We start from the raw sequence: 25,584 nt of genomic DNA on the forward strand, positions 1-25,584 counted from the left end.
TTTTAGTATTTCACCAATAATTTTAAGGGCTAAGGACAAAATTGCTCTCTGTAATATATGTAGGTGTAATATGCGGAACACGGAAGAGTGCAGATGAAGGTCAACACCTTCAACCCCACCACATCATGTTCCCCCCAACTCATTCTTCCGCCTCCAGCGAAGGAAGTGATTCATAACCCAGAGCGATGCATAGCGCAGAGGGGCCTCTGAGGGAACCTCAACTTTTAAAAGATAAATTAAGTGAAGATGTATCAGCTTCTAAAACAGACTAGCTTGGTCTCTGAGGCTAGATTAGAGCCAGCTAGTGAGATTACTAGCCAGCAATGCTGCATTTTTTCTTTCCAGTTAGAATATGATCTAAAATGATGTAAGGTGGCTGTGATCCAAAAGACAATCTCAAACAGGATGTCAGCCAAAGGAAAGGGTATGAAAACCATTAGCTTGAACTTGCAAATTCCAGATTATTATTCAGATGCTCTCTACACTTGGTAGTATTTTATTACTTTGGGAATTTGATTAACATATGGATACCATAAAAACATGTAACGAATACAATATAAATTATCCAAATTCCAAATATCTATCAATATTTATAAGCAATCTGCCATACCTTGTATAAATAAACCAAATTCTAATGCATTTTCTATTCTTTCTCTGATGGTGATTTTTCCTTAGTTTTGCCCAATCCTCCCACTGCCTGAGCCTGCCCAGAAATTTTTTGATGACAGTCCTCTGAGATATTGCTACTAAGGGAAGAAGGAAATATAGTGGACCCTGGGGACGACATGTGCCTGAGACTTTTCTGAGTTGACATGTGATTTTATAGAGAGACTGGTTGGATGTGCTCCGAATGGAAAAAAGGCACCAGGTGTGTTTCTCTTGCCAGGAAGTACAATGACAAGTAAGAATTCAAATGCATCACTGTATCTGCCAAGCACTCAAGGGCAGCTGTCTCTAAACAGGTGGGATTGTGGGTCTTTAAAACGATTTTTGCTTACATATATTTTTTTCCAATAATCATCTTTTGCTATTGTAAAACCCATATATTTATTTATTTTAAATTTATTTTTAATGAAAATATATCAAATTTTGTCACTAAGATCCCACAGTGAGCCACCCTGTAAGGCTGCATAAGTATGTTCCAATGATGGTGAATAAAAAATTAATTACAATGATATGAGTACTGCACAAAATCATAGTGAGATACAATCATTTTGTGTATTTATAAAACTAGTTAAGGTACACGAAAGGCAAATGATTTAAATTCACTTACAAAATGTGTTTTATCCTGTAGTTAGAGTCTACGGAATTTAGAAAAAGCAAGTCTCCTAAGTCTAAGAAAACGCAAACTCAGGAGCGCCCTCTAGTGGACTCATAGCTGTCAAAGAATTTCACTGAAGAAATGACAATTTTGGACTTTCAACATTTTAGGATAACCTGAAGGCAACAAAGAGTAATTTTTCCCTACCTACAAAAATGTTGCAATTGTGTTACCTTTAAACTTAAAATTCCGAATGCCAATACTTACAAACAATTTGCTTTTATAAAGGTACTTGCTTCTCCCACTGGAATCTTTCACTTCTTTACTAAATACTAAGGACATTTCAAAAAGGAAGAGATGCCGTTCTCGACCCTTTCGAATTAAGGTTTTTGGGTCCCACACTTGGAAGGATTCCTGCAGAATGAGTTCTCCCTGAGACTCGATATTTTCATCAAACCCTACAACATAAAAAAGGAGGCACAATCAATTTAAAATAAAAAGGATAGCATTATGATTAATAAAAATTTGTAAAATGCCCATCAATTAAATCTCAGATTAGCATTTCCATTTGGGCCCGACTCCTGCCTCCCCAGCACTGGCCCATCCGAGAAAGGCTAATTCTTCCTGAAACAAGACTTTAATATATTTTTCGTGTGTTTTTTTTGTTTGTTTGTTTTTTATTTTTTTAAAGCAGGATTCCTCTTGGCTTTATTCCGTATGTTCTAGCTCCTTAGGGTGGCATTCTCACCAGCTGAGAATGCCATGCCTCGTCACCTGCACTCCCAACACTCCTCGTACGGACCTCCTCCGCCCAGAATGATTCCCGGACGTTCTGCTTCCTGGGCCTAGAACACCCTTCCAGGACATTCCTCAGCAGTCCCGGCCTTTCCACAAGGCCATCTAGCCTTCCTTCTGGGTACTCATCTCTCTGGAGTTTGCCATCTGCATGCAAACTTCTTCATGCGAATCAGCCATGCTCTGGCCACTGGCTGGCTCTCACTAATGAATGCTCATCTCTTCACGGAAGGGACCAGTTGCCTGGACTCTAAGATTCCTGGGGCAGGTGGGGACTAATTGTCTCCCAACTTCCACTTGCCCCTCTTCCCTAATAGCAGAAGCCCCCGCCACGCCGCTCAAATGAGCACTCTATTTCCCAGCATCCTCTGCAGCTTGGGGAGCCCCACACCTACAGGCCGCATGGGGAGAGTCACATGTATGACGTCTAGCTGCTCCCTGCCCAACCCCACCCCCCACTTCCTGCCCGATGCAAGGTTAACACAGTCTAGACACATCCTGAGCTGAGCCAGCCAGGCACATCCGAGGCGTGGAGAGAAACGAGCAGGAGCAGAGCCCGAGTCCTGGCGTCAGGAAGGGCTGCCACGCCAGCTCCGCGTTTTACACCAGAGAAAGAAAGCCATGCCGCGTGGCCTTGACTGTTGGTCTCTGTGATCAAGAGCAGCATCTCTGCCCTAACTAGTGTGCTGCTCAGTGCTGCCAGCAATAATGACAGGCACAGGCCGGCAGCGCTTCTTGTAACTGTGTGTAACCTGAGAGTAAGAGTTAAGCTCCGGAACACAGAATCGCCTTCTTAAGCAGAAGCATTCACAGAAATTATAATGGCAACATTTTAAAGTGTATTTATCTGATTCTTTACCGTGTTATATACCACATTCATCTGCATAAGCAGTTGTGTGGTACTCGCTACGTGTTCCAGGCTCAGGCATGTGATGCAATGGATGCAGAGATGGGGAAGCAACAAGCCCCTTTAAGGATTTTCTCATCTTAGGGGACTGATCTATCCTAACCCATCACCTAACAGAGACCAGGCAGGTGAAGGCCAGCGATACGAAGCTCAGAGTGGGGAGAGGCCATTCCCAGTAATGGGACAGGGACAGGTGGTTAGGTGGAAGCATTTCACGTGATCTTAAGGGAAGCAATGAAACCAATTCTTTAAAAAAGAAGACATTCACATCTAGACTCTTACTCCTAAGTAAACACAGAGGCATGAAGCCAAGGTTTTCAGGGAAAGGGAAATCCATTCACAGATGTCAGCAGGAAGCGCATACAGGTGTGGGGCGTCCGGTACCTTCCAGCATGCTGAGGTGCATGGCGTCGTTGGCTCGCTTGGGCACGCTGAGCATCACCTCCAGGCCGTCTTTGATCTCCCCTTTGCCTTCCTCACAGCACGTGAGGAGCTCCTGCAGAAGACCAAGACCATGAACTAGCGAAGACTGCGACATGCTCTACCACCAAGATCTTTGCAGAAATGAAAGAGCTTTGATTTTTAAAATAAAAAGACAGACTGTGGTCTCCTGGGCATATAGTCTCACAGGAAACAAATTACTGTCTTTGTGTCCAATGGACAGACAGGTCTGTCCTGCTCAATCAGGACATTTCTTCACATCAGAGAAACCAGGGGAAGTCATAAGTTAAGATAAAATTGGTGTACATGTCAACTACCAAGCCCCAAAAATGACAAATAAAAATATTTAATTAGGAGAGCAGAGCAGTCAGCTACTGGTGTGGCTGAAGGTCATGCCAGGGTCCTGCCAGTACCACTGAGCTTTCACAGGGCCCAGCATGACTCTGAGCCTCTGGTGCCATGAACGCAGGGCCATCGAACCTGGAACTGCACAGTGTGCGGCAGGAGCAGTGACGCTGTAGGAACACTGATGGTGCAACACCCTCTGCCTGTAGGATGTTTAGAAGCTCCCATGATTGCATCACACTCCCTGGGAGTGATTACGTCGCAGATCTCAGGGTCACCATCATTGATGAATGATAGCAAGGACAGCAAGTTCTGACTCCTCTGGGCTCCAAGACACCTCACCTGTACACCAATGACTACTGGTCAGGCAGTGCCACAGCAACAGCGCTCTGGGTCCCAGGACTCAACAGAGGGACATGACAGTGAGGTCAGCTCTGGCCTCACACCCAAAGGTCTGGAGCAACTGAGCTACGGACAAGCACCTTCACTCACGACCAGATGGCATTTACCTATGATTCTGAGCAGCATGGCACAGCGGGCTTCCACGCACGGAGGCCAGCTGCACTGGCAGGAGCTCCTGGCTGGGGATCAACACCGCTTACTCCTGTTCTCCAGGACCCTCCTCAGAATCAAGGGAGGGTTATGAGTTCCAGCCCCAGCCAGCGAGTGACCAGACATGAGGTCACTGAGGAACAGCCTGTAGAGAGCCATGGGCTAAAACAAAGTCCTTCAATCCTGAGGGCGCCAGAGGTGAACTGCCTTTACGGAATTAGGAAGCGAAGAGCAAATGTTAAGATAAACAGCTTAGCCTCCCGGCTTCCAGTGTGCAGTTTCAGCCCACAAGTCTCTGCAGGGACAGGACAGTCAGACAGTCCCTCAGGGAGATCCTGATGCTGAGGGGCAGGGGAGCTGCTCCGACAGAAAGTTCCAGAAGGGAACCACAAGGAAGGCAGCCACTTCCTAACTATTTCTCCATTTTTTCTTACCAATAAAGAGAGTACAGAAGAGTTTCAGGTATTCATAAATCCCTCTTCTGAATGTCATTATTGCCTCCTATTATTGTGCTAGGACTGAACTGGGGACACAGGTTCATAAGATACTGTTCCTGGGATGAATGCCTGGTACATTCTAATGTTTAATTACTAACATTCACCAGCCAATGAAATGGCAGGGTAAACACCATTAGATGGAGGCTGTAGATTATTTTTCTTGTAGTCAAGAAAATATGTGTCAATTACATATAGAATGCACTCTAAGACATTCTTACCACAAATTCTAAGTTTTCTTTACCACCCAATTGCCAAGACTAATAGTTATTAGAATTTTTACAAGTGTGACTTTAGTTATAATCATTCGTAACCAAGAAAAAGCAGGTCAGTGTGACTCAAATACTTGTGATTTGATTTGTACGAACAAACTGTATACATTTGTGCGCAACAAATGACGAGACCAGAGGGTAGTGCTTCTAGGTTCAGGGGAAACCTGGGCACCAGCCTGGCCTGAGTGCAGAGCCACCCTCCGGTGGTGGGGACCAGTGATGACTGGGGGCACGCCCCACCCTAAGGCCAGGCCCCACCTTGCAGACAGCACTGTGTGAGGTTGGCTTCATCTATGCAAAGTGTACAGCACAGTGCCTGGTCCGTAGTCAGCAGCCATACTAGGAGCCATGGTATAAAGTTCCAGGACAGATAATTTCTCTTTTCTTTCTCATTCTGTGTTACTGACGAGGGTTGGTCAGTGACGTTTAGGGGGCATAATTGAGGCATATACTCTTATTTACCTGCTGCACTAAGAGATTGGTCAGGGAAAGAAATGGCAATGAATTAAAACAAAACAAAACATGCTAGGTGTCATTTTTAAAATTCAGGGAACTTTACAGATAAAGAAAAAAGTCACAATAGCAATGTACCAATCATACACTTTGCAGGCTGAGGATGCGTCATACGTACTTTTAGAAGGAGCTGGTACTTGGTTATGCGCTGCACTGGCTTAATAAGGTAGGAGGAGATGGAATTGGCTAACCCGTGCCGCTGCTGGATCTCCTGAATTCAAGAAAAGTTATATAAATAAGTAAATACAAACAGCACTGGGCAAGTTAGACAGCATCGACTCAGTTTACATTTCTGTATCCCCACCATGAATATACACACATTATTTTTCTATAATGTAAAGCAGAAATCACTGATTATTCTTCTAATATGGTCAACCTACACGTAGTGAATGTGTCATCACTTGGAACCCCGAAGATGGCAGCGTTGACTCTGCCTCTCTGGCTCTCAGATCAAACAGGCAGAGTCAACGACCCCCAGCGCTGTCCCCAGGGACCGGATGGGCGCCCTCGGAGCCGTCACGCCTGAGTCAGGGACCGACCACCCTCCCTCCCACCAGCTCCTGAAGCTTCGGCCACGTGTGCCCGAGTCACCGACCACAGCCCTCCCCACAGACACTTCCTTCTCCCCCACTAACAAGGCTACACACCGTCAAGGAATTCTGTTCCCCTATTCAGTCTCACGACTCAGCTGCTTTAGCTCAGAATTCCCACACCAATCTGCTGTGGCTGCCTTTTCTCAGTTCTCAGCGTTCTCAGAATTTATCAAGAACGGCTGTCACCCGGAAGGCCACGCTGCAAAATGGACGTAAAAGCCACCACATCGCTGTGCCCTCCATCTGTTTGTCATTGGGACCCGGCTTGCCAGAAAAAGCAGACCAGAGGAGCCCTGAGAAGTGCCGGCCGCACGAATCACCAAATGACTTGCTCCTCAGGCATCTAGCAGAGTAAATTAAAAACTGACAACTCCTCCTCTGGCTTCCAGATCATAAACGTAGTTTCCAAGGTTTCTTTTCAATTTGCCATGGTTTAAAACGTGGGATTCGGGATGTAACGATGATACACACGTTTGCGCATCTAAAGGATTTCTTTCACATACTGTAAGATTCAAAATCTTAAGGGCAGGTCAGTGAGTTCCGACCAATGTTCTGACCACTTATAAGCAACTCCCAAACTAAGATACGGAACATTCCCCATCACGAAGTCCTCTCGCCCCTTCCACTCTGCTCCCCCACCCGTGCTCCCACCGCCACCAGAGGCAACCCTGCTCCGATTCCTATCACCACAGATGGATTGTGCATGTCCTGGAGGTTCACATAAAGGGACTCATGCAGCACGTGTCTCTATAGCCAGCTTCTTCCAGCCCACGCTTTGGAGGCCAATCCACGCTGCCATGTATCCCGGCTCACCCCTCCGCACACCTGAGCAGAACGCACCACAATGTGCTGGGAATGCTTAGTAGTATTTAACACTCCTGGTTCTAATAACATTTTCAGAAATGCATCTCCAATTTTTGTTGGCATCCTTATTACCTATCATCGTATTATACGATTCAAACATGGTTACAAGATCACAGGAGTCTTTCATAATACCTCACAAGATTTAATCCTGCTGAAATAAAAGTATTCCCTTTTCTAAAGTTTCTTTACTTATAAATTTTGGATGGGAGGGGGCAGAGAGTTGGGGTAAAGCAGGACCCAGCTCCCTGGTCAGTGGCATATCTGATGCCACGACTGATTCTTCCTGTGCATTTCAGTCGTTTCCATGCAATAAAGTCCTTGCTGTTTGCACCTGTCTCTGTGGAGGGGACGCCCTCTGTGGATATCCACTCTCTGCCCAGCACCTGTGCTGCCACCGCGAGCTAACAGCCCTGACAGATGCGCAGCTGTACGAGGAAAACGACGGCAAGTAACCTGGGAGATCTCTACGTCAGACAAACATGATTTCCTGTTTTCTTGAAGGTTTTTAGGGCAAAACATTGTTTTTCTAATGGCCTTATGATTCCAAACATTCATCGTGCCACATGCTCTCAATGCTTGAGCCTTATATAATTCTAACTCCGCATGTGGCCGCTCGGTGTGGGGTTTCTCCTAGCGGCAATGACCTAGGGCCGTGGTCGGCAAACTCATTAGTCAACAGAGCCAAATATCAACAGTACAACGATTGAAATTTCTTTGGAGAGCCCAATTTTTTAAACTTAAACTATATAGGTAGGTACATTGTTATTAACTTAACTAGGGGCCCGGTGCACGAAATTCGTGCACTGGGTGTGTGTGGGGGGGGGGGGGGCGTGTCCCTCAGCCCAGCCTGCCCCCTCTCACATACTGGGAGCCCTCAGGCGTTGACCCCCATCACCCTCCAATCACAGGATCGGCCCCTTGCCCAGGCCTGATGCCTCTGGCCTAGGCGTCCGGCCCGGGCAGCGGGGACCTGCAGTTGCAGCGGCCCCATGATCGTGGGCTCCGCTTTAGGCCCAGGCAAGGGACCCCTAGCTCCTGGGACTGCCAGCTTCGACCGTGCCCAGCTCCCATCACTGGCTCCACCCCTACTTCCTGCTATCACTGGCCAGGGCGGAAAAGGCACCTGATTCTCCGATCATGGCTGGGGGGCAGGGCAAAGGCGGCCCTGGCCGCCTTTGCCCTGCCCCCCAGCTCTTAGCTCCCCCCCTGGGTTTCCGATCACTGTCAGTGGCAGGGGGCTTCTTCCTGCTTTCCCTTTCGCCTCCCTGCATTGTGCCTACATATGCAAATTAACCGCCATCTTGTTGTCAGTTAACTGCCAATCTTAGTTGTCAGTTAATTTGCATATAGCCCTGATTAGCCAATGAAAAGGGTAGCTCGTACGCCAATTACCATTTTTCTCTTTTATTAGTGTTGATTAGGGTACTCCTAAGGCTTACCAAGAGCCGCACCCAAGGGGCCGAAGAGCCACACCCAAGGGGCCGAAGAGCCGCATGTGGCTTGCGAGCCGCGGTTTGCCAGCCACTGATAGGGTCTATGAAAGACTGAGAAGAAAAGCACCTGGGCTGGGAGCAGGCGTAGTTACAAAGGCGGGGAGGTGCACTGCTGGCCAGGAGAATGGCAGGACACAGGGTCATCTGCAGCCAGGGCTTCTCTCAAAGAGAGAAGCTGAATGTATTCAGTCCTCAGACTTGCAGAGAGGGGCACGCACAAGCATACATGCCTTCAAAAGCACCCCTGTTTTCGATCAGAATTTATATGGCACACTTGTGACTACGTCCTACAAACCCAAAAAGCATTCTGCATGTTATAGCATGAGACTGCTTTCCTTTTTGTACTAAATGGTCACCTTGCAATATATTTTTTAAAAAGGATGAGCTACATCTATGTTTACACCAATGAGAATATAATTCATAAAACTCCTAATGGGCCTAGTGGGTACAGTGCTATTTGTAAAAGTTTACTGGTAGGCCACTTTTGGAAAATAACAACATGAAATTAAAATGGGAAAAAGAAATGATTTAAAAAGATTCAAAGTTACTTATTATTAAGAGAGAAAAAAGATTAATTTAATAGTTTACATCTTCTGTACATGTAAACATTTATGATTATATAAAGATAGTAATGACGTACACACATACACACGCATATTAAGGCCTGAATTTCGTACAGATATATAGCTTGAGAAGGAGCATTTGAAAACAGAAGAAAATATAAGTCTATCCCACCATATATGTGATAGATAAAAATGAAAATATTGTCCCATCCATCAGGTGAAAGTTATGAAATAACTTAGGAAACCTGTTTCCTCAGTAACCCATGACTTACATCAAAGTAGGACCCTGCGTGCTCTAATATCAGCTGAGTGGAATCAGGCTTATTTTTGCAGTAAGTGACGTACATCTGAAACTTGTCTGCCTATAAACAAAAAAGCATGAGAAGATCACTTTCGAATGGCAGTAAGTCAAAATATGATCAACTTTTATATAGAAAAGAAGCGGTGTGGACAAAGGCTATTTAAGGCCCAAATTAAAGAAGCCCTATGTTATAAATAAATCTACTAAACTGAGAAACACACCTCCAGCAGCCTCCCCTGACCCAGCACGCTGGGGTTGGGCACGTGCTCTCCTCCCCCACAATGGTGTGTGGAAACCCGGGCAGTGCGCTTAGATGGCACGATCACAGGTCACGTGTCTGCCCCCTCTGGTCGGGGAGACCCCCCACCCCCACCCTGGCAGGGCTGGGCACTCATGTTTAGCTGGGAATCCCCGGGGCCACGCAGGGGTCTGGCACACTAAATGGTCTCTTTTAAATCACTGCTACTGCTAATAATAAGCTCATTCTGCATCAGTAACTAGCTGGGGAATATAATTCTCTGAGACAAAGCCCATTTCTCTGTCTGCAGATTCCAGTAGAGTACGGTGACAGAAAAGAAATGGACAATGTTCCTCCTAACTCCCTTCAAAGCCACCTAGTAACTATGAACAAGAAGCTGAGGTTTCATTACCCAAGTAACAAAGCAATGCCCCACGTCCTCCGGCAACTGCTCGTATTTTTCCAGCTCCTTCAGGAATATGCTGCAGAGAATGAAAACGTTATCCTACTATGATGATGTTTTAAAACATTTCAGTAGTGAAATATGCCAGAAATTAGACCAAGCATACCGTGACCTCAGGCAATGCCCGAGTTTCATCATTTTAATCAAATGCAGTGAAAAATCTGTGCCCTCAAGATTCTGAGGTTTAGCAGAATGTGCAGCTCTTAACTCGGATCAGTTACTGTGACATTCAGCTCACTGGCTTAGCATTTAAACCTTTCTAATAGAAACTCTAACCTAGTGGCTCACTTTCGGGAAAGTGCTGTTTAGTAGTTAGAGGCATAATGTAGGGATGGAAATATTCAATTAGAAGAACCCCTTTACCCTGGCCCGTGTGGCTCAATGGTTGTTCATCCACCCATTCACCAGGAGGTCGCCAGTTCGATTCCTGGTCAGGGCACATGCCCGGGTTGTGGGCTCCATCCCTAGTAAGGGCCGTACAGGAGGCAGCCAATTGATGTTTCTCTACTTTTTTTATAAATATATTTTTATTAATTTCAGAGAGGAAGGGAAAGGGAGAAACATCAATGATGAGAGAGAATCACTGACCAGCTGCCTCCTGCATGCCCCACACTGGCGAGCCTGCAATCCAGGCATGTGCCCCAACTGGGAATCGAACCGTGACCTCCTGGTTCATAGGTCGATGCTCAACCATGAACCACACCGGCTGGGTGAGCTTCTACTGCTTTTAAAAAATTTCTTAGACATGAACCTGTGTCCTCCTCTGGCCAGTGAAAAGTGCACCTCATTCTGGACAGACTGCACATCTGTTCCGTCCTCCATTCCCACTTCCTTCTTATCCAAAAAGACCGAACATTGCTCTAGCCAGTTTGCTCAGTTTTTAGAGCCCCCACCTGCAGACTGAAGGGTCTCAAATTCGATTCTGGTCAAGGGCACGTGCCTCTACCTCTACTAATCAATGTCCCCCTCTCTCTTTCTCTCTCTCTCCCCCTCCCTTCCAGTCTCTCTAAAAACCAATGGAAAAATAGCCTCGGGTGAGGGTTAAAAAATAAATAAATAAATAAATAAATAAATAAAAAGATTGAACATCGCCTGTAATCGGAAACCTCTTCTTTCTTTTAACCCTAAGAAGTAACTTATGCAGCAGCCAATGACACAGCTCGAGAGGAGTTAGGGTCCATGAAAACAGTTTTCCGCACCTCATTTCTACCAAAAGTGAGCATAAATATAAAGTTGAGCCTGTATTAAAATTGTGTTTGGAATGTCAGTCCTGCTGAAGAAAGCCTGGCAGGTTTCATTCAAATTTCGCTGAAACCTGTACTTGCTGCCGTGGGAAACCTTGATTGTCCGTCAGGGACGGTCGGCGCTGCCCCCGGCTCTCCAGGGCAACCGGCTGTGGCTCCCCAGACAGCGCACTCACTTGTTGTGGAACTCGTAGATCTCCTGCATGTTCCCGAAGATGATGAGCTCCTTGTTCACGATGCCAGGCGGGATCTCCTCCACTCCGCTGGTCATTTCCCACAGGTAGGTCTGGCGGGAGGGAACGGGGTTAGACAAAACTGACACCACACTTTCCAGACACCGGTATTTCTGACCTCCGTAGGATTGGACCCAAGTTCATGTATACCCGAGAATATGTCTTAAGAATAGAATCTTTTAGGAAAGCACGAACAACTGGAAAAACAACAACACACACACACACAAAACCCCTCAGTTGCTATAGTACTTGAGAACACTTCCTATACTTTTGGACTCTAAACTTATTCTGAGGTTTGGATTTTGGAATTAGGCTACTCCACAAGGTGCAGCAAACATTCATAGAACTACTGAGTATTAGTTGCCAATCATCATCAGTAGGTGCATCTCTCTGCAGCTGCTGTGAATTCTATACAAAGGGCTCAGCGGCCCGGCCGTCATGTGACACACGGAGCGAGAGGGTTAACGCTGCATCAGCCCGTAATGAGCAGAAATCGAGCCAGAACGTCACAGAGGTGCAACGTGAAACTGGATGCCTACGACACTTTAAATCTCAGAGCCCTTGACCGGAATCGAATCTGAGACCCTTCAGTCCGTAGGTGGAGGCTCTAAAAAGTGTGATTATTTTAAGAATTGCTAATAGGTAAGAATAAATGCAAGATATAACACAATCTAAGTAAACAAGCAAAAAAAACTTACTTACATCCATACACTCCCGGAGGTCCCTGACATAAGCCTTTTCAGTTTGAATTAGCTCAGCCATTATGAACCTGAAACAGAGGAAGACAGCAAACAGCTAGTGCACAGCCAGGACACACTACCCACTTCTATGGCTTATGGAATAATAAAGTGGTTCAGAAATCATTAGTCAGTCATGTATTTTGGAGAATTCAGTCGAGAATAGATAGAATGAGAGTATCTAGCCACCAAGTTGAAGGAAGAAACAATTTGGGACAAATTCTGTCGAGCTTCCCAGAGATCGGGGTTTCTCAGCTCAGCACTCGACACTCGGGGCGGATAATGCTTTGCTGGGTGCCGTGCCTTGTAGATAGATGTTCAGCAGCCTCCCTGTCTCCACCCACCAGATGCCACAACCAAAAACACCTCCACACGCTGCCAATGTCCCCCAGAGCACAAACTGCCTGACTGAGAATCACGGACTCAGAGCAATCTTTTGTCTTATTAGTATCCAGGACCGTTCACTACCGTTTAAACACCCCCCTTTGTTGGTCACTTCTTCTCCTGAGTATCCCATCCTGGTCCACTGAGGACAAATGACACTAACTCGATGTGCCAGCCCCTACGAGACGGAGTGCAGGGACAGGTAACGAGTGACTGCTGCTGAGGCAGGTGATGAGGGGGCAGTGCACGCCGTGGAGTCTGAGCTGCACAAACTAAGCATATTCCGACCAAGCAGATGTCACAACGCCATTTAACCTGAAAGCACCCACAGATGCCTGTTTGTCCCACTGACATTCTCTTCCCTTTTTTAAGGGACCTGGCAGGTTCTGAACGTCCGGCTTACTCTTTCCTGCGGGCAGACTTCCGTTTCTCCTCGTTAAGCTCGTGCGCGGCGTCGCGCAGCTTCACCTCCGACCCCGGGATGCTGGCTGGGATGATGTCCAGCTGAAGGCTCTTACTCTGTGGAATAAGACAGCGATGAGTTCGGCGGCCTGAAGCGCAGGCAGGACACGCAGAGCACCCTGACTGGTTCCGTTTGCACAGAGCCATTTACCGATTTGTTGGAATCTGAAGAAATCCCCAGGGCTTTCTCCAAAGAGGTCCTGTACTTCTCCATCCGCAGAGAGAAGTCTCTGTACCGCTTATCCACGGCAGTGACACATTTCTTTATCTCTGCCGCATGGGCATGGCCCTTTTCACAAAAGCCGTCAGCCAGCTGGATCAACAGCTTCACCCTCTCTTTGGTTTGCTGCAAGAAACACACACAACAGGAAAGTATTGGGAGGCAAATGAACCCAACTGCAGAAACCAGCAACTGGGGCAACCTGCCTACAGCTCAGCGCTGAACAGGAAACAAAGTGCTGGTGATAGAAGCTCAGACGAACGCCCCGCGTCCATCCAATTCGTCTCCCTGGACCTAGACGAGCTACCTATCCTCAGCTCTTCGGCAATGAATGGCATTATGAAACCCGTGGATAAAAACAATCTAGACTTTCTGTCAACGTCTTCATCTGCTGGATGCTCAGCAGAAATCTGTAAATGCATAAGCACGCGTTCCCTTGGGACGCCCTCTGGATTCTGACTGTCCTTGAATGCGAGTGTGTTGGGCACGAAGACCTTCCCTGCTTTACACATGTTTACTCTGCACCCGTCAGAGCAAAAGCTCCCCGCAAGGGCTTCCTTCAACGTCCCCACGGGCAATGCCAACGCGTACAGTGACTCTTCAGCTGTGAGAAGCTTTAACTAGAAAACATTTATGACTAATGTTTAGGAAATTGATTTTTTAAATCCCTGAAAGAAAGGTCAGAGTTCAGAACCCAAATAGATTATCCTGGTCTGTCCAATACAAGTTCTGAGCCAGAAGCCACCAGGCAACTGCCCAGTCAGAGCTAAAGATGCTCAGACTGCACATGAACCTGCAACCTGGGGCGGGTGAGCACTCAGCACCCCGCCCCAGGCGGGCTCTTGCCTTTGGTTCTCTGCACAGGTGCGCTGCTGCCTACAGTGCTAGCCTCCTCCGTGGTCGGCAAACTGGGGCTCGTGAGCCACATGCGGCTCTTTGGCCCCTTGAGTGTGGCTCTTCCTAAGCCTTAGGAGTACCCTAATTAAGTTAATAACAATGTACCTACCTATATAGTTTAAGTTTAAAAAATTTGGCTGTCAAAAGAAATTTCAATCGTTGTACTGTTGATATTTGGCTCTGTTGACTGATGAGCTTGCCGACCACTGGCCTAGATGTCCTCGGGGCTCCTGCAAGTCCTTGCTCCACCAAAGACCACCTTCTCCACACTCCGCCCTGCCCAGCCACCCTCCCCACTGCGCTGCTGGTTCTGGCGGCTGCAGCACCTTCTCGCAGGCTGCACTGTACTGATGACACTGCTGTCTGTCCCTCTTCTGTTAGAAGGTATCCGCCACGGGCCGGGGTGCTTGTTCTGCTTGCTAATATCTCCTGCACCTCCCTATGTCTGGCACATAGTGGACAGTCACACAATATTTACTAAGAAAAATAGTAGGTTCCTTATGCAAGTGTGTACATGCCTATAACTTTAATGGGCATGGTAGCTACTCTTAAGAGCATGTATACATATACTTCAAAAATATATGAAAATAAGCCCTGGCCAGTGTTTCTCAGTGGTTAGTGCATCAGCCTGTGGACTGAAGGGTCTCAGGTTCAATTTCCAGTCAAGGGCATATACCTGGGTTGCAAGTTCCATCCCAGCCTAGATCAGGGCACATATGGGAGGCAACCAATCGATATGTCTCTCTCACATCAATGTTTCTCTCTCTCTCTCTCTCTCTCTCTCTCTCTCTCTCTCTCCCCTTCCCTCCTCCCTTTTTCTCCCCCCACCAAAAAAAAAAAAAAAAAAAAAATCAATGGAAAATATATCCTCCTGTGAGGATTAACAAAAAAAAAAAAAAAAAAAAAAAAGAAAAAAAAGAAAGAAAGAAAAAGAAAATTCAAGGAACATTAATTATCTCTGTGAAAAAAACCAATATTGTGAATTCATAAGCTGTTTATTGAAAAAGTCAGCAAGTTGCTAAGGCTTTCATCCTGTGAGAATGGACTCCAGCAGAGTGGACTGAAAGGAGAGGATCTGCTAAAGCAGCCTCTGGCTTGTCGCCAGCAGGAGACCTTTCTGAAGATGTGAGACAAGCCTAGTTATAAACCAAGGAAATAAGAAGTTCAAGTTTCTGATATGGAAGCGTAAATTCCAAAAGGAATTAAATTAGGAGCACTAAAAAATTTAATATCACAGAGGATTAATATGGCTAATGCAGGATTTCCAAAAATTAGGTTGCCTCGGTCAGATTTCACTGCCAAGGGCCAAGATGTTAACCTGCTGAAAAGCACAGAAGAGTGGTGCTGTCCCACCATTTAGGCATGAACCATGGAGGGGTTAAGAAAACTATGTCGAGTTCTGAGAGCCGGGGACAGAGAAGTGGAGATAAAACAGACAATGCATTAAAACAAAACACAGCAAGAAATTTCAGGAAGATTTATGTACATGTCTACACACATCACAGAACAGACCCACAGCCAGCACGCAACACCGATAGGCTGATCCTGACTCTAAGAACGTGTTTTAAATGCTGAGTTACGTTGCAAATGATCAGAGTTGCGTCTCAGTGAAATGAACGGAGGCTTTGTGTCCATTGACACCCAGCCTTACAGTGCTAATCACTGTAACAACTGGGCTGGAAGGCTGCCTGTCACAGGAAGGATTCTCTAAATAACAGAAGAAAAACGATTTCTTGGAAGACATGCGACAGGGTGACAGAAGGTACAAGAATGTAGCCTAGTGTCAACAGGAGAAGCTAAAGGACACCTCCAAGCACCAAAGCAGGCAGTTTCTGATGAAATGAAAGGAAAGCAGAAACTGAAGGGAAAAAGCTGCTAAGAAAAAAAAAGTGACAGATGGTTTTTCAAAACAGACCAGTTCCTCTCATCAATACATCCAATGAAAGAAACAGCTTCTGCATATTTGCAAAACAGAAAGGTCAGATGTCACTTATGATTTTAGATGCTTGAAAAAAAAATACAGGGGCAAAAAAAAAAAAAAAGCCTGTTATTGTTACTGCTCATTCTTCTAATGATCATACTCCAAATTTGAGGAAAAGGAAAGTTAGGAACAATGGAAAAATCCTCTTACACTCCATTGGTGGAACTAAGCTGCCAGGCTCCTCAGCTCCCGACGGGACACTCACCCTGTCCTGTGCACGGCGCCCCCGGGGGTGTGCGAACGGCCTGCAGAGGGGAGCGCTGCTGAAACGCTCAGCCAGAGAAAAGGAACAAACTCACATCTACCGCTCGGTGCTATCTTAAGTATTTCCTACAGACCTTTATTCATAACCAAAGGATATTCAGAGAAACAAATAAAGGTCGTGTAGCGTGCATAAATAACTAATTTTCTATCCAACTCCTAATGCAAATGAGGATTTCACAGCTGGAGGTGCGCTGTACCTGGAGGAAGAAAGACTCGGTCCTTACCTGCAGAAGCAGGCCCGGCCGGCTCTCCTCTTGGTGCCCAAGGCCTGGCTGTCATGGTGAGGCTATCCTTGCCTGAGCCTGCCCTCCCCAATGCTCACGGTGCACAGAGCACCCGGCCTCTTCACCAGCCCTGCCGTGGTCGGTTCTGTGGCTCCACTAGACTAGATGCTTCTCCAGAACAGAGACCAGGGCTCCCAGCACCCCGATGCTGCGTGAAAGGACATAACTTAGAGCTCGGGCCCAGGAAGGGAGGGTGGGCTGGGAGCAGAAGACTGGGAAGAATAGGAGGAGGAGTCGAAATCGTTACAGAAAACGCAAAAAAGTACAAATAAACATAATACAAAGTAGCTGCCTTCACCACAAATGATTAAACAATACCTCTCTGATATGTCTTTAAAGCCAAGTGAAGGGTCACACACACAACGAAATCAATCTTTTTACTTTACAGGGATAGGTCTTTTTAACCAAAAATATTATTTAGGTTGATCATCTATTTTCTGCTCTTGAATTTTTAGTTTTTTTCTAAAAAGTCAAAATGTATCATCAAAATGTATCAGCACTCCTGAAGGTATTATAATAAAGGTATATTCAAAAACTCTGAAAAACAGAAGGAAAACCACCACCAGTTAAGAAGGAAACTCAGAGTCTCAGAGCGTTCTGAGGCCTCTGCAGGCCAATGTGTAGACTCATATATTTGCTTAAAAATTAACCTGTACTGCAGCAGCCATAAAGGTATATTTAATTGTATTTTGATTTTTGGGAGAAAACTGAAAATGCACCCCCCACCCCCTCAGTTTTATAAAACCTACGGACAACCTACTGGGACACAGGCTGAGCAGACAATGCTACTGTAACAGTTTTCACCAGCTCGGGCGGAAGGAAAACACCCACAGCACACACCAAGTCTAGCTGGCACACCAAACAGTGCTTCACAAAACAGCAACTACTCAGAATACCCGCCCGAGGAAAGAACTCAAAGAGAAATGGAAAGGAAGGGGACAGGAAGTACTTGCAGAAATCAGAGGACCAGCAGCCACAGATAATGAGGGGAAACTGAGGGGCCCGTGTGAACGGCGATAGGAAGTATCACAAACTCATGTCCAACGATCCATGTGGGTCACCCTCTTCTCGCTTCATCGTGTGTTTCAAATGATCTATTTGAGAACTCCCTCATTTACCCAGAGTACCCTGCTCGAGGTGATTCTGGAAAAACCCCGGCAGACGTGCAGGCCGCTGACAGGCGCGCACAGCAGGTCTGCACGCACCTTGGCGGTTATCTGGAACTCCTCGTGCTCCTTCAGCAGCTCCTGGGTGTGCTGGATGCTCGAGCCCGTGGAGGTGTGCGTGGACAGGTAGAACTCCCCGTTGTCATGGATCCATTCTAGAGCCTGGACAGAGAGGGAATGGGAAATGTTTACAGCTGAGCAGTCCCAGTTCCTCAGTATCTCATCTAACTGTGAAGTCTCAGGCCTCGGCCAGCCCACATCAGGGAGCAGCCCCTCAAAAACAGACCAATTCCTGAAATAAGGGTAATTCTAAAACTGGGAGGTGGGGGGGGGGGGGCGACTGACATGCTAGAAAGTTGTAATTGTGTCACAATGAAAAGGTCAAGAGTTTCTTATAACCAGGAACCTAAAGTCACAATAAAAGCGTAAGAAAAGAAACCACACGCACTGCGAAGGTGTGGGTGAGGGGTGGGCTGAGACCCTCACGCTGTTAAATGTGGGGACGTTCATGTCATGGGAACTTCACAACCCCACGGGGAGTCTGACCAGAACAGGAGCACAGATGCAAACTCCCAGCTTTCCATACACAACTTAACCCTTTCTTCCTGTTCCTGGATCCGGTGAGTGCCCAGAGGGGCACCCACTTCACTGGTTTGGGGGCCTCCGCGTTGTACCTGAGTGCCATGCTGCCCGCCCTCCAGTCGGGAGCGGCGACCGCGCCTGGAGAGCAGGGGCCAGCCAGGCTCAGGCTGCCACAGAACGACAAACTCCTCTGCTCTTTCCTGGCTTAAGATGGAAGCCAGTGTTTTCCTGCCGTTTTCATAGGCCTGACGTGCGATCAGACTTATTTAAACACACACATCTGAAAGAGCGAGCTGTGTGCGGAAAAGAAGCATGACAGATCGAAGCTTTTACATGTGCCCTCTACTCCCCAAGTCATCCACTGCTGGCTGGTATGGGCACAGAAACACCCTGCCTCTGCTGGGCACATTGCCAGCGTTTTAGAAGAAAAATAAGAAGAAAACCATGCAGCTCCCTGGCTGGGATGTACTTTTGGTGTGCCCAAGGTCCTATCCCATCTCGGCAACAAGGTTAACCGGACTCTGAATGGAGGCAAAAAGCCACTTCTGCCCATTTTTTCAAAGGCCCTTGGTTTCTCCATTCACACAGCTAATCGTCCCGAGTGCCTACGATGGAATCGGTGCAGGGAGGCACCAGGGAATGAGAAGCTTGGGCTCTGCAGCTGCAGACCGACCGGAAGGGGAGAGAGAGGAGGAAAGATACCAGAAGACAAAGGCGGGAGTGGGAGGCATTGCTCAGAAGGCAGTCAGCAGGGGAGGTGGTATCAATGCTGGGACCTGAGGCTGAAAGGGATGGGCCCAGGAGGGATGGGGGGAGGGGGGAGGAGTACACACAATGGTCCCAAGCTGAGGGAGCTGGTCCCCCACAGGGAGAGGCTGGAGTGAGGGGGCTGGTCCCCCACAGGGAGAGGCTGGGGGTGAGGGAGCTGGTCCCCCACAGGGAGAGGCTGGAGTGAGGGAGCTGGTCCTCCACGGGGAGAAGCTGGGGGTGAGGGAGCCGGTCCCTCATGGGGAGAGGCTGGGGGTGAGGGAGCTGGTCCCCCACGAGAGAGGCTGGAGTGAGGGAGCTGGTCCCCCACAGGGAGAGGCTGGAGTGAGGGAGCTGGTCCCCCACAGGGAGAGGCTGGAGTGAGGGGGCTGGTCCCCCACGAGAGAGGCTGGGGGTGAGGGGGCTGGTCCCCCACGAGAGAGACTGGGGGTGAGGGAGCCGGTCCCACATGGGGAGAGGCTGGGGGTGAGGGAGCTGGTCCCCCACGAGAGAGGCTGGAGTGAGGGAGCTGGTCCTCCATGGGGAGAGGCTGGGGGTGAGGGGGCTGGTCCTCCATGGGGAGAGGCTGGAGTGAGGGAGAGGGGGCTGGTCCCTCATGGGGAGAGGCTGGGGGTGAGGGGGCTGGTCCCCCACGAGAGAGGCTGGAGTGAGGGAGCTGGTCCCCCACAGGGAGAGGCTGGAGTGAGGGAGCTGGTCCTCCATGGGGAGAGGCTGGGGGTGAGGGGGCTGGTCCCCCACGGGAGAAGCTGGGGGTGAGGGAGCTGGTCCCTCATGGGGAGAGGCTGGGGGTGAGGGGGCTGGTCCCCCACGAGAGAGGCTGGGGGTGAGGGGGCTGGTCCCCCACGGGAGAAGCTGGGGGTGAGGGTGAGGGGGCTGGTCCCTCATGGGGAGAGGCTGGGGGTGAGGGGGCTGGTCCCCCACAGGGAGAAGCTGGGGGTGAGGGAGCTGGTCCCCCACGGGAGAAGCTGGGGGTGAGGGAGCTGGTCCTCCATGGGGAGAGGCTGGGGGTGAGGGGGCTGGTCCCCCACAGGGAGAGGCTGGGGGTGAGGGGGCTGGTCCCTCATGGGGAGAGGCTGGGGGTGAGGGAGCTGGTCCCCCACAGGGAGAGGCTGGGGGTGAGGGGGCTGGTCCCCCACGAGAGAGGCTGGAGTGAGGGGGCTGGTCCCCCACAGGGAGAAGCTGGGGGTGAGGGAGCTGGTCCCCCACGGGAGAAGCTGGGGGTGAGGGAGCTGGTCCTCCATGGGGAGAGGCTGGGGGTGAGGGGGCTGGTCCCCCACAGGGAGAGGCTGGGGGTGAGGGGGCTGGTCCCTCATGGGGAGAGGCTGGGGGTGAGGGAGCTGGTCCCCCACAGGGAGAGGCTGGGGGTGAGGGGGCTGGTCCCCCACGAGAGAGGCTGGAGTGAGGGGGCTGGTCCCTCATGGGGAGAGGCTGGGGGTGAGGGGGCTGGTCCCCCACAGGGAGAAGCTGGGGGTGAGGGAGCTGGTCCCCCACGGGAGAAGCTGGGGGTGAGGGAGCTGGTCCTCCATGGGGAGAGGCTGGAGTGAGGGAGAGGGGGCTGGTCCTCCATGGGGAGAGGCTGGAGTGAGGGAGAGGGGGCTGGTCCCCCACAGGAGAGGCTGGGGGTGAGGGGGCTGGTCCCTCATGGGGAGAGGCTGGGGGTGAGGGAGCTGGTCCCCCACAGGGAGAGGCTGGGGGTGAGGGGGCTGGTCCCCCACGAGAGAGGCTGGAGTGAGGGGGCTGGTCCCTCATGGGGAGAGGCTGGGGGTGAGGGGGCTGGTCCCCCACAGGGAGAAGCTGGGGGTGAGGGAGCTGGTCCCCCACGGGAGAAGCTGGGGGTGAGGGAGCTGGTCCTCCATGGGGAGAGGCTGGAGTGAGGGAGAGGGGGCTGGTCCTCCATGGGGAGAGGCTGGAGTGAGGGAGAGGGGGCTGGTCCCCCACAGGAGAGGCTGGGGGTGAGGGGGCTGGTCCCTCATGGGGAGAGGCTGGGGGTGAGGGAGCTGGTCCTCCATGGGGAGAAGCTGGGAGTGAGGGAGCTGGTCCTCCATGGGGAGAGGCTGGGGGTGAGGGAACTGGTCCCTCATGGGGAGAGGCTGGAGTGAGGGAGAGGGGGCTGGTCCCCCACAGGAGAGGCTGGAGTGAGGGAGCTGGTCCCCCACAGGAGAGGCTGGAGTGAGGGAGAGGGGGCTGGTCCCCCACAGGAGAGGCTGGAGTGAGGGAGAGGAGGCTGGTCCCCCACGGGAGAGGCTGGAGTGAGGGAGAGGGGGCTGGTCCCCCACGGGGAGCGGCTGGGGGTGAGGCTGTGGAGGGCAGGGGCTGCTGTGTGGAAAGGGATGGAGTGAGTGGAAGGAACAACACCAATTAGCAAACTGGTTCAGAGGTTTTGACAGGCTATGGCATGACGGCTCTGCTAGGAGCAAAGGGCAGATCTGACACGCACAGGAGGATTGCACCCACAAGACTGATGAAGGGTGAAGGTGGGGCGATGAGGGGAAGACAGGAATCAGGAACCACACACCCTGTAAGATGAGGGGGGCGTGGGGGACAGTTCTGCCAAGGAGGAGGAGGCTGGGGGGACCGAAGAGAAGAGAAGAGAAGAGAAGAGAAGAGAAGAGAAGAGAAGAGAAGAGAAGAGAAGAGAAGAGAAGAGAAGAGAAGAGAGAGAGAAACAAGAGCAAATCCCAACTGAGCCCTGGGGAAAGTCAGCCTTCAGAGGTGGGCTGAGGAGGAGGGGCAGTGAGCCTGGGGCAGTGGTGGGCAGGATGCTGGGGGAAGGGTAGGGCGGTCACCTCTCCACCACCCTCCAGTGAGGCGCCACCCAGTGACCCTCAGGGCGCCATCCTGAGACCTGATCCAGCAGGGGCCTCAGGACAGGTTCTCCAGAAGCATGGATACCTACTATGCACCTGCGATCGGCACAGAACCCGACAGGTCCGCGGTGCCTGTGGGTTGGCACTGCTCAGGGCCTAACCTTAGTGATTTTATAATTGGCAAACAAGCTGGGCTTTAGGAAAAAGCAAGACCATTTCTCTGTCAAGGGAATTATTTACAATTTTGTTCTGTGTAGCGGAGTGATTCCTTGTCTTTCAACAGAGAAATAATAACGAGATGTGGGAAAGAATTATGAAACAATCTCTAATTAGGAACAAAACCAGGCTGCCGTAAGTCTCAAACATGGCTGAACTGTTTGCAAATACAATGGTAAGCAAACATAATTTAACCATTAAAGACATTACTGCTTCCCGCCTCTGTTGGGAACATGACGACGACACCTGCACAGTCAGCCGAGAGGAGAACAGGCCGAGTCAGGATGCCAGGTGCGCGGACCGCGCCCCCCAGCTCCTCCGGCTCTGGGACCAGGCCACCCACTGCGAGGCGAACATTTACCCACAGGGAACAAACGTGCTCCCGAAGAGGAAGCCTGTGCGAGGAAGACACCATCTTTCTCAGTCTGTAAGAGTTCACTAAATGCCTGGCCTGCGACAGCACACAGTAGGCGGACAGGTGGGTTCAGAAAGCGCCTTGGTCCGGGTCTGACCTGGAGCATGTGAGCGGCCTGTGGGTTCTTATGCTACCGCGAAGGCCCAAGAGGAGTGACAGGGATCCTGTGTCCGAGTTAGGGGTGCGACAGGCTTTCACCTAAAACGACCTTCCATGACTGAAGTTCAGGCAGAAGTACTTTACCCAAACGGACTTCAGAGAGGGGGACACTTCCCACGTGCCCTCCAGGTGACTCCGCATGAGCCAAGTGTAGGAACGTGGTTGGCTACACTGAATTGTTAGACATTCTGTCACATTTCTTACGTCATTTTTGCTCGATTTATCTGAAGAACGAACTCTTATCTTGCACACATAAATACAGGGATAGAAAAAGGCACCCGCCACAGTATTTACACAAACACAGAGCCTAGATTCCATGACGATTTTTAAATCATCTTTTCTCACTTGTATTTGCTGTCTGAACCAATGGAGACAAGCTGAGGGCCACACTCACCAAGAGACATGCCTTATGAGGCTGTGGGGGTTTCTCTTCAGAACAAACTGTTCATGACAAGGCCCAATTGTTTGGATCATTAGCAAGTGGTTGTGAACCTGCTGAATGGAGGTCTGAATACAGGGTGGAGGGCAGGGCGCTCAGGGCTACTGACCTGCTTGGCACTTCGTTCAAAGACCACGTACTGCTGGCACTGGTCCAGCCGCCTCTTCCTCATGGTCCAGTAATGCAATACCCTGTTCTCCCGCTGGAAGAGTTCATTCAAGATATCTGAGAGAGTTCAGAGGAAAGCATACAATCAATGAAACCTGCAGATAATTCTCGTTTGCATTTTTTCCTGATTTATAATAGTTTTACTTACTTTAACAAAACAGTCAATGCCAATATATATCACACCTTTTCTCCCTGTGTATATTCTTCAACTTTATTGAATAAACTAGAGGTCCCTCGGCCTAGCCTGAGGGGATCAGGCTGAAACCGGCCTGGTGTATGGATTCGTTCGGGGTGTGTCCGGCTTTTCTCGCCCAGTCCCAATAGGCTGGCCCCAGCAGCAAGCTAACCTACTGGTTAGAGCATCTGCCCCCTATTGGTCAGTGCACATCACAGCAACTGGTCGAATGGTTGGTCAAATGGTAGAACAAACAGTCGAACCAACAGTTGGGCACTTAGCATATTAGGCTTTTATTACATAGGATTACCAATCTGTATATTTAATATTTTGTTACTAAGCTAAGATAATGAGTCAGAGCTTTAATACTGTGAAATGGACCTTAAAGTGAAGCCCGGGATAGGGTTTCCAGGCAATGTCGTCCAGCCCCTCCCCTCGCTGTCACGCGTGCCTCCAGGCTGACTCACTTTTCACTTGCTGTTCCGGGGCCTTGACGTGCGTCACCATGCCCGGCATGCTCACGCTGTTCCTGTGCAGGTACTTCAGGAAGACGTCCGCGTTCCTCCTGGCGAGTGTGCAAGCCTAGGCACAAGGGAGCATGTGCTGTGGATCCGACTCACGCAGACATGTCGAGTCCATATGGACGACAACATCAGGTGGCGCTCACACACGTCTTTACTGGAAATGTTCACCTGGCCAACGTGTGTTCATAAACAGAAGGGACCAAAATTCTGCGACCCTCAAGATGCTTTTTTGGGATACTGATGTGAGGCTGATTATTATTATTATTATTGTTTTTAATATATTTTTATTGATTTCAGAGAGGAAGGGAGAGGGAGAGAGAAAGAAACATCAAAGATGAGAGAAAATCATCAATTGGCTGCCTTCTGTACGCCCACTACTGGGGATCAAGCCCACAACCCAGGCATGTGTCCTTGACCGGAATCGAACCTGGGACCCTTCAGTATGCAGGCTGACGCTCTATCCACTGAGCCAAGTCGGCCAGGGCATGAGGCTGATTATTAAGAAACAAAAGACTCAGGAAGAGCCTTTGACCCCCCCTACCCCTTTCCTGCCCAAGAGATCCAGACAGAGAAACCTGCTTCAGGAGGAGATCTTGGGACGCTCCCCGCTTGGCCGAATCTGAAGGAAATATGGCAAACAAGAGGGCCGAGTCCCCAGCAAAGACCTGCCTGCCGGGTTATTCTGCTCTTCCTCAACTACCTACACATCGCCCAGTCTCACTTCTGAAAGCTAATACCCCATTCTCCCCTCTTGCTCTTCTGTCCAAAAATATCTTATCTATCCAACGCTGCCTCACTCGCTTTGAAATTTTCATGGATTTTATCCTGCCTATGTGAATTCCTCATGCACACATATTAAATTTTTATTTCTCCCTGTTAATCTGTCTCTGTTAATTTGGTTATGAGCCCAGCCAGAAATACTTAGAAGATGGCAGAAAAAGTATTATTACTTGTTTTAGCCCCCACAAAACCAAGTAAGTAATTTCATTAATGTATTAAAAAACAAGAGTGCCATGGCTGGCTTTGCTCAGTGGTTAGAATGTCGGCCCACAGACCAAAGGGTCGCAGGTTCAATTCCCTGTCAAGGGCACATACCTCAGTTGCAGATTCAATCCCCAGCTTGGGTTGGAGCATCAGTGGCACCAATCGATGTGTCTTTTTCACATCAATGTTTCTTTCTCTCTCTGTCTCTCTCTCTTTCTCTCTCCCCCCTCCTCCCTCCCTTCCAATCTGTCTAAAAATCAATGGAAAAAATATCCTCAGGTGAGGAATAAAAAAGAAGAAAAAAAGAGTTAAGTAAGGGGAAAAGGATATAAATATAAAATCAAAGCAGTTAAGAAAAACCCCCACATTAATTATATTTG

General features: G+C 49.3%; 1 protein-coding gene across 8 annotated transcripts in view; it reads right to left on the minus strand.

Moving 5' to 3' along the window:
* TRIO (trio Rho guanine nucleotide exchange factor) overlaps positions 1-25,584 on the minus strand; it is a 314,559-nt gene that overhangs the window by 91,577 nt on the left and 197,398 nt on the right. For all 8 annotated transcript variants that reach the window (XM_059694768.1, XM_059694767.1, XM_059694770.1 and 5 more), the window contains exons 19-30: positions 24,164-24,278; positions 23,463-23,578; positions 18,007-18,129; positions 13,307-13,501; positions 13,097-13,212; positions 12,275-12,341; positions 11,516-11,625; positions 10,045-10,114; positions 9,366-9,455; positions 5,699-5,791; positions 3,348-3,459; positions 1,529-1,719 (exon numbers count right to left, since the gene is read on the minus strand). In XM_059694768.1, the coding sequence (XP_059550751.1) occupies positions 1,529-1,719; positions 3,348-3,459; positions 5,699-5,791; positions 9,366-9,455; positions 10,045-10,114; positions 11,516-11,625; positions 12,275-12,341; positions 13,097-13,212; positions 13,307-13,501; positions 18,007-18,129; positions 23,463-23,578; positions 24,164-24,278 (1,398 nt within the window). The remainder of the gene's footprint in view (positions 1-1,528; positions 1,720-3,347; positions 3,460-5,698; positions 5,792-9,365; positions 9,456-10,044; positions 10,115-11,515; positions 11,626-12,274; positions 12,342-13,096; positions 13,213-13,306; positions 13,502-18,006; positions 18,130-23,462; positions 23,579-24,163; positions 24,279-25,584) is intronic.

The sequence above is a fragment of the Myotis daubentonii genome, chromosome 4 (assembly GCF_963259705.1).
Source record: "Myotis daubentonii chromosome 4, mMyoDau2.1, whole genome shotgun sequence".
Taxonomy (NCBI): Eukaryota; Metazoa; Chordata; class Mammalia; order Chiroptera; family Vespertilionidae; genus Myotis; species Myotis daubentonii.